Source organism: Coffea eugenioides, chromosome 6, assembly GCF_003713205.1.
Source record: "Coffea eugenioides isolate CCC68of chromosome 6, Ceug_1.0, whole genome shotgun sequence".
In the NCBI taxonomy this organism is placed as follows: Eukaryota; Viridiplantae; Streptophyta; class Magnoliopsida; order Gentianales; family Rubiaceae; genus Coffea; species Coffea eugenioides.
In genome coordinates, this window is record NC_040040.1 from 3,966,594 (window position 1) to 3,974,641 (window position 8,048).

An 8,048-nucleotide genomic window follows, 5' to 3' on the forward strand; every position below is an offset into this window, starting at 1 on the left:
AATGGGCTCTAAGTACAAAAGATTTTTGTTTGAGAGTACAACAAGTCGAAGGCCCAAATAATAATACCATGATCCATCCAGCGACTCATATCTTAGGTGTTTTGATCCCCAACTGCCAACTAAGAAATTTAATGATGAGACGTAACAAAGGCAAAGGTCTTTGGTCCATATGACGTCTATGGCTTGGGGCTTCCACCTACCAGCTCTTGTTGCCCGATTTCTGCCTTCAACTGTTAGCGTCCGCTCCAGGTACTCAACTCAAATCAAACTTTGGAACTTTTACCCGCAAAATTCAATGCCTACAAACAAACTCGGACGGTGGTGTTTCAGTGGTTCAAGTTTACAAGTACCGGTTATTCTTCCTGATCCTCATTTCAACTCACTACGACACTTGATTCATTCTTCAGCAGGATATTCTTGTCCAGGTATACAAATTCACAGATGGGTCGGGATAACATCAAGTTAATGGATACAAAAACCCGTGCCAATTTCCGGCTCTGCAATGTGGCAGGGTGGGTGTATTATATTAGCAGTTTTATTTCTTTTGTTTCCTCCTTTTCTGTCTTCCCGCGTCATTGCAGCTCTTCCTCAATTCCTACCAAATGTCAATTTCTTTTGATTATGCTACTACTTAAGGATTATGGTAATTCATAATTTTCAAATTTTTTTTGCTAGTTATAAGACCGACTTGCTCGAGATTCATGCCCAAAATCCTGCCTTCCATGTTCTGTTCATTCCTGGAAACCCAGGTAATTATTCTGTTAGTTTCTTTCCTTCCTTCCTTTTTTTTTTTTTTTCATTTTTCCCCCTCTTCTAGTAATAGAAGGATGACCCACCACCGTTCCTTGGCGGTGCTGTCATTGGTACTTATGTGCCATGTGGTACGCCTTGAGATTTGAGCACCCAATACCTTCTCGAGGAGTTGGGCTGTATGTAATGCAGCCTTGAGAGATGATTGATGGCTGACGGGATTGGCAGGTGTTGTTTCGTTTTACACTGATTTTTTGGAGTCTCTGTACGAGTTGCTGGGAGGAGGTGCAAGTGTGACTGGTAAGATATGCTGCTACTTGCTCTCTTAATGCATTACCTAATTTGTAGCTGCTTTTTCATCGGTCTTGGATTTAGCAAAATGTAACTTATCTTTTGATTATATGCATTGTTAATGTGATCGACGCTGAAGCAGCTATTGCGCATGTATCTCACACAGAAAAGGTAAGTAATATGTTGAGACCAGCGTCAACGTTTGGAGCAATGTAGCCCGCATGCTTTTCTTAATCTTGTTTCCTTACCCTCTCTCTCATATAGTATCTGATTCTACTTGTGTTCCTTTTCAGCCATATCTGATTCTGACGACTGACGAGTTTTGTGGCTGTTGTTAAACTGGTAATATTTGTTTGATTGTTTTCAGAACTGGGAGCATGGAAGGTTGTTCTCCTTACAAGAACAAATTGAACATAAGGTGACCTATGAGATCGTTGTGATTTTTGTAGACAAATTTTCACGTCGTAAACGATATATACTGAACGTTTTGCCTTCTTCTCTTGATTCGTTCTTCACTTTTGACAGTTGAATTTTGTGGAACAAGAGCTTGAAGGCGTTGAAGTCCCTATAGTACTGGTAGGGGTATTGATATACTTGCTGTGTTATTCATGAACTCTTTTTTTTGGCAAGGAACCACCTGCAATTTGTTAACACTTGATTTTTTTGCTTATTGCTTCCCTCTGTCATTGAGGTTGCATTTCACTTTAGTGCAGGTTATTGAGGTTGCATTTCACTTATAGTGCAGATTATTGCTTGTTTGGCGTGTATATATGTACCAAGTGCATGGAAACCTGTTTATTTTAGTTTTTCTGGAGATTTATTAGATCGTTTAGTTTCTGAATCATGACATCCCTCTGAAGGTCGGCCACTCAATTGGTGCCTACATATCTATGGAAATGTTTAAAAGATCCCCAGACAAGGTGATGTGCAGATCTAGAAATATACTGTCCATGCCTTTAGTTTTTTCTTATATGATTGTAATCATGGTCTGTTGCATACTTCTGTGTTCTGCAGGTAAGATATTGCGTCTTTCTATATCCATTTCTGGCTGTAAATACAAAATCTTCAACACAGTCTTTGATTAGAAAAATCTCAGCGTAAGCTCTTTCTTTCTTACACTCATTTCTCACATCTCGTGTTATGTATTCAGCATGCTTCTTGTGCCTGATTACAATTAACATTACCCATGATAACGTGTTTCCCTGTACTCTTTATACCTTTATGCTTGGAAGAAATCTAGTTTACTTCCTCAGGTATTGATGCTTCAAGGTTGTGAATATAGGTCTCCACTTATATGTGCTGTACTTAGTTCAATTGCGGGTATGGTACCAATTTGGACCTCCAAATTTCTTGTTACAAAAACTCTAGGAAAGCTGTGGTCCTCTTCTGCAGTTGATGCATTATGTACTCATGTGCTTCAGGTGAAGTCCTTTTCTTCAGACTACCAGATTACTGTTCCTTATTTTGGTTTATATTATGGGGTAAAATTTCATACTGAAAACTGCTAAACAAATACTGAGTTTTCTTGGACAACAAGTTTAGATGTTATTGCTTTTTCTCCAAGTACCTTGCTAATTCATTTGCTGGGTAAGATGGATGAAGCTTTAATTACATTATGGTGCCTGTGGAACAATAGCTCTTAACAAGCATTATTTTATGCTCTCATTGCAATATTTTTCATTTTTGTTTCTTGGTTAATTATTACATTAAGTTTCCGTTAAGGGTGTGGATGAGTTACATAATCCTCCTGTTGACCTAGAATCGGTATAAATTTACACCTTCAAATGGTATAATAGAGGGCCAAGGCTTTGGCTTTAGGCTATATGGTTTTGAGTTTGATTCTTCTGCTCTGTCTGAATTATTTGCTTTAAAAAACTTGAGTTTTCCTGGCATGCAAGTGCCTCAGATAAGTTGGTGCTTTTGAAGACCCGAATCACAGAAATAAGTGGATAGTAGTTGTCATGATTACCATTTATTTGCTACCTGGAGCTATTTTTCAATAATTATGTATCAGGGCACTGGGTGAGATGTTAGACAATTAAGCGATCTAGCCATTTCACATGTATCATGTAAATGGAAGTTGTAAAGCGTCCTTGTGCATCTAGCTCAAGATTGTGAGCAAAGCTTCTAATAACTGACCCAACCCTGAGTAATTATAATCACTCTATTGTCAAATTACATATTCTAGAACTTTTTGTTAATTATTCGGTAAATAAGCTAAAACTAACTTAAGACTTCTTGAAAAGAAATATTGCCAAGCTGATCTAGTGAATGACAGCTCTTTTAAAAGGAGTTGAGCCAATGAAATAACTGCCATCTTGGCATTAGTATCTGGAATCTGGTAAAGGACACTATCTAGAGGGAGCCTAGTTAGGATGCGGATGTTTCATTTGTCAATTGCATCTTAATATGTATTTATTTACTAGGAGTCATGCAGTATCGAGCAAGATAATATTGTAGAACAATATGGTAAACCCTGCTGAATACAATTTTGTTTGTTTTCTTAGCTGCATTCTCACGGTGTACTATGTTGTCTGGTCTTCGTTAGTTTTGAGTTTCTTGCATTGCTAGCTTCAGATCATTGGGTTTCGTCTAGACTATGTAAATAAACAGCATAGACTTTGAATTTTTGTTGTTCTTAGCAATATGTGTGTATTTGGGTGACTCCTGTAATTGATTTTCTGATGGTAACTTCATTAATTTGCAGTACCATTCTATGAGAAATGTGCTCTTTATGGCCATGACAGAATTCAAAGAGGTAAATTGCTGCTTATCCACTTGTTTGTTTCACATCTAACGTCTTGGTCCTTAAGAAGAAAACATAAGGCGGTTCATTAGTCCATGGTGGGTTTTGTTTATGCTTTTCCAAGAAAAAATCTTGTGTGCTAGAAATCAATGGTTGAAGTTATTATACTCTAAGGCCTAATTCTCATGTTTGACTACTTATCTTAATTCCAAAAGAAATGTTTGTTTATGTATAGTTCCTTAACTTTCAGTCTTCGGTTTGTCACTACTCTTAAGGTGCTTATCTTGAACGGGCTTAGTCCTCTTGAAAAGGACTATGCAAGCAAAATATAAGTTTTGTCTCAATCATCATATGGATTTGTTATCTAAACGATGACATTTTATTTCAGCTTTCCAAAACTCCAGATTGGGACTTCATAAGGGAAAAGAGAGGTCAGATTGCCTTTCTGTTTGGCTTTGATGATCACTGGGGTCCCTTGCATCTCTTCGAGGAGGTAGGGCATTCACTTCTTTTTGAATAGTAATGTTCTGGGAATAATCTGTGACTTTAATCATTACTAACCTGATAAGCAGCTTTATAGACCTGTCTAGCTCTAAAACCAGCTAAGAATAGTTGCATTGTTACCATTAGAGAATTAAAAATTCATGAGCATTCATGTTTAGAAGTAGGACTGAGAAGAGGTTCAAGAATGTGTACCAATTACATAGAGGTGGCAGTTTCTGGAATAAGAACAATAGAGAGACATGCTTTACAGGATAATTTGGTAGCATTTGCATCAAACTTGGGGAGAGAGTTCAGTTGGATCCCCATTAGAAGTAGTTTCCTTTGGTCCTCTTGCCATTCAAATCATAAAGCAATTTTTGTCTCTCAAGCGAATTTAGACTGTTTTCTATTGTAAGACTATTATATTCCATATAGTATTGCACTTTATATGCGGAGCTCTTGATTCGGATGAAAGGAGTAGTTAGATTAGGAAGGATTTTATTGAAATAGAAGTTTCAAATGATGGGACTAAAACCTCACTTTGTCACGACCTCGTCTACAGTGATATCTTCTACTTGTATCATGGTGACACATCCTATTAATGTAATATTATTATCCTACTACCTAGTTTTTACGATTTGGTTATTGTTTGACCCTGGATCATAGTGCTACCCGCTGATCACAGTTTTGCTCGCAGATATCCAAACAAGTCCCAGATGCTGTTCTCGCGGTTGAACGTCAGGGCCATTCTCACACTTTCTCTTGCACAGAGGCTGGCTCATTATGGGTTGCTCAGCATGTTGCAAGCTTGATAAAGAATCACATGTTGAAGTCTAGTATGTGAAATGGAGATCAAGCTTTTGCTAATTTAGGACCATATATTGCTTCTGAATCGTTTTCTTTTCTTCTTCCCTTGGATTATTGTGGAATGGATGTTTGCCTTCTAAATCAATTGTGATGAATACCGAATTGGGTTTTCTTGGGTTCTGAAGAAGCCATACGGGGATCTTCAAACCCTGGCACAGGCTTTTGGAATTTCCAGCAATTGTTTTTGGTTATATGGGGAATTTGAGAACCGTTGACAACTAAGAATTAGGATTAGATTGTGAGATTGATTTATATTAGAACGCTATCAGTGCTTTGTAGAAATCTGTAACTTTTACTATATACCATCTAGCTGAACACTACCCAAAAAGAAAAAATCCTGACTTTTCCTCCTAGATGCATGATGATTAAAATTGAATACATGGTTTGAAGGCTCATCAGTTTCAAAGAAGCAAAATAAACGCAGGATAAATATAAACTCATCTAGTCAACAAACTAGGACTGATGATGCTGAAGTTAGGCGATTGGGTGAATCACTGAAAAACCCAGCAATTTAGCGAATACTACAGGTACGGGAGGAATTATGTAGACCTGAGATAGCATAATATTTTTGTTTCTTTCTCTTACTTTAACGTAATTCAAGAGTTGCATAACTTTTAACGTAATTCTTGCATTGATCTTTTGTTTCCTTCTTTTCTGTCCGTAGACCTGATGTGTGTTGAAGTTGAATTAAATACTGCATTTATTTTGGTAAAGGGCACGACTTGACTTCAATTGGGGTGCGAATGGTAGATGGAAGAGGGTACCAAACTATCGATTAGTATTTAGGGAAACACGCCTGATGGCTAGTGGTTTCTTATCAAGGTCTTGTCTTGAAGCCATGAACGTACTGAACAGCACTCAAACATTGTAGGAAATGATTTATCTTTGCATCAGTGGACTGTAAATGAGTTTCTGCACCATATGATCATTGCATATTTTCACATCAGCCTGTGATTTACCATTTTCTTCTTACTTTGCAGTTAGCAGGTGAAGGCGTAAAAGTTCTGCCTCCAGTTGCACATGAAAAAAAGGGTTTTGGATCATCTGGATGGCATGAAAACAAAAGGTGTGCACGTAGCCGGCTCTAAACAAAGGCTGAAATATCATCAAGTAGATGGTTTTACCATTCTAAGCTTTCACCTTGTCTCTGAAGCGTCCTCACGAGGCTCCTTTTTTCTTTTCTTTTCTGCTTTAGGCTTCATTTGGGAGTTGAGGATTTGGACAGAAAAGAAAGAGAAAGAAGAGAAAGTTTAGTTTTCCTTTTGTTTGTTAGTTTTTAGTAAGAAAGAAAAGAAAAGAAAAGAAATGGGAGGATTCAGAAAGACGAATGAACAGTAGCCAAAACTTTTCCTTCCAAATTGGACGAAAATGGAAAGAAACTTTCAGAAAGCTTGTCAAAAAAATGTTTATTTGTTCTTAAAAAGGTCTTGAACAAATATTTAATGACTTCTATGTCCAAATCATTCCACTAATTCTCAAAACTCCAAACAACATAATAATCCTTTCTTTTCTTTTCTCTTCTTTTCTCTCATAATTTGAGTTTTCCCTTCTTTTCTTTTCTATCCTAAACTCCCAATCTAAGCCTTAGTCTTTACCCTTTTTATATAAGGATAATTTCAGAAGCCTCCTGAGGTTTCTAACAATGTCACTGAACTCCCTTAAAATTTAAAAAATTACACATATCTCCCTTAATTTAATAGTTTTAGTAATAAAATCTTAAAATAATATTGATTTGGTCAAATTTTTAAATGAATACCCAAAAATGCCCTTGTGTAATGAGTTTTAATTTACTTTCCTATAGAATTATAAGATTATCTAATGTAATTATAAGGAAAAAGTGTCGAATTTTTCATGTTCATACCTATTATTTGATAAACAACTATAATAATAATTTTATCACTATGATACAATACATTTGATAGATTTTATTATGGATTTAGATTTATAAAATAGAAAATAAAATGTTAAAATAATGATTCAGAGTTTATGAATTTTCGAGTAGTGGGATTATCATAATTTAGTAACTGTTTTGGGCAATTTTTTTTTATTTATTGTTAATTTTAATACCAAAAAATAGAAAACAAAGATTAGCAAAAAAATTAGATTACGTATAAAGTTAACTTATCAAAAAAATCACTAGTTCAACATTTGATTACAATATAACTTAGAGATAATAGTGGTAATTCTACAGTTTTATTGGCAAAAAATTAAAATGAAAAGGAATAAGGAGGAAAAAGAATGAAAAAATAATTTTAAAAGTCATTCTAAGTATAAGCGTACCAAATAAGGGAATTTTATTAAAATATTTAAGGGTAGTATTGTCATTTTAAATAATAAGGGAAGTATATGTAATTTTTCAAACTCCAAGGAAGCTCAGTCAGAAACATCAGAGGAGGTTTCTCTGAGGTTTCTGAAATTATCCCTTTTATATATATGCTGTGAACCACGGACCCTCATATTATTGTCTTGCTCAATTCTGCGATGAGGAAAGTCAGAGACGTACATATAGTCAGAGCTTTAGTTCTTTATCTCCTCTGAGTTTGTTTACTTTTGACCGATGAGCGAGCACCAGGAGAGAATAGAATATTTGGATTTTTTTTTGAATTCCTTGAGCATGGTTTCCAATCAACTATTTTTCTTTTCATCTTTTACATTATGTACATCACATTGAAAAAGTAATATAATACAGTACTGATGTCCAAAAAAAATTTTCAGAATAATTTTCAATCCAAGTCCAATCTTTATTAGGCTCTCTATAAGTGTGTTTAGATAGTGTATTGTTTGAAATAACCAGTGTATCATTTTTTTTTTGTAATGTTATGTATATAATATAGAAAAAGAAAAATATAAAAAATTATTTTTAAAACGTGTTTATGATGCGAACAAAATAATATTTGATAATTTTTATCTT

General features: G+C 35.3%; 1 protein-coding gene across 5 annotated transcripts; it reads left to right on the forward strand.

Moving 5' to 3' along the window:
• The first annotated feature begins 164 nt into the window (after positions 1–164).
• LOC113775275 (lipid droplet-associated hydrolase) lies at positions 165–6,518 on the forward strand. Of its 5 annotated transcripts, none has more exons than XM_027320084.1 (14): positions 165–249; positions 411–512; positions 676–749; positions 979–1,050; positions 1,184–1,212; positions 1,409–1,459; positions 1,567–1,617; positions 1,902–1,961; positions 2,056–2,138; positions 2,324–2,462; positions 3,749–3,799; positions 4,176–4,280; positions 4,968–5,106; positions 6,118–6,518. In XM_027320084.1, the coding sequence occupies exons 1-14, from the start codon at positions 170–172 to the stop codon at positions 6,126–6,128; spliced, it is 1,047 nt and encodes a 348-aa protein (XP_027175885.1). In that variant the 5' UTR covers positions 165–169; the 3' UTR covers positions 6,129–6,518. The 5 variants fall into 5 exon arrangements, with proteins under 5 accessions (XP_027175885.1, XP_027175883.1, XP_027175884.1 ...); XM_027320082.1 differs by having other exon boundaries at positions 169–249; positions 408–512; XM_027320085.1 differs by having other exon boundaries at positions 212–249; positions 426–512.
• Positions 6,519–8,048: the final 1,530 nt, after the last annotated feature.

What these genes read in the sequence shown, in the direction of transcription:
- LOC113775275 (XM_027320082.1), top strand. Translation starts at nt 170, where the DNA reads ATGACGTCTATGGCTTGGGGCTTCCACCTACCAGCTCTTGTTGCCCGA. An exon ending in ATGTATCTCACACAGAAAAG is followed by an intron (nt 1,213 to 1,408) that starts GTAAGTAATATG and finishes GATTGTTTTCAG; the next exon opens with AACTGGGAGCATGGAAGGTT. An exon ending in AAGAACAAATTGAACATAAG is followed by an intron (nt 1,460 to 1,566) that starts GTGACCTATGAG and finishes CACTTTTGACAG; the next exon opens with TTGAATTTTGTGGAACAAGA.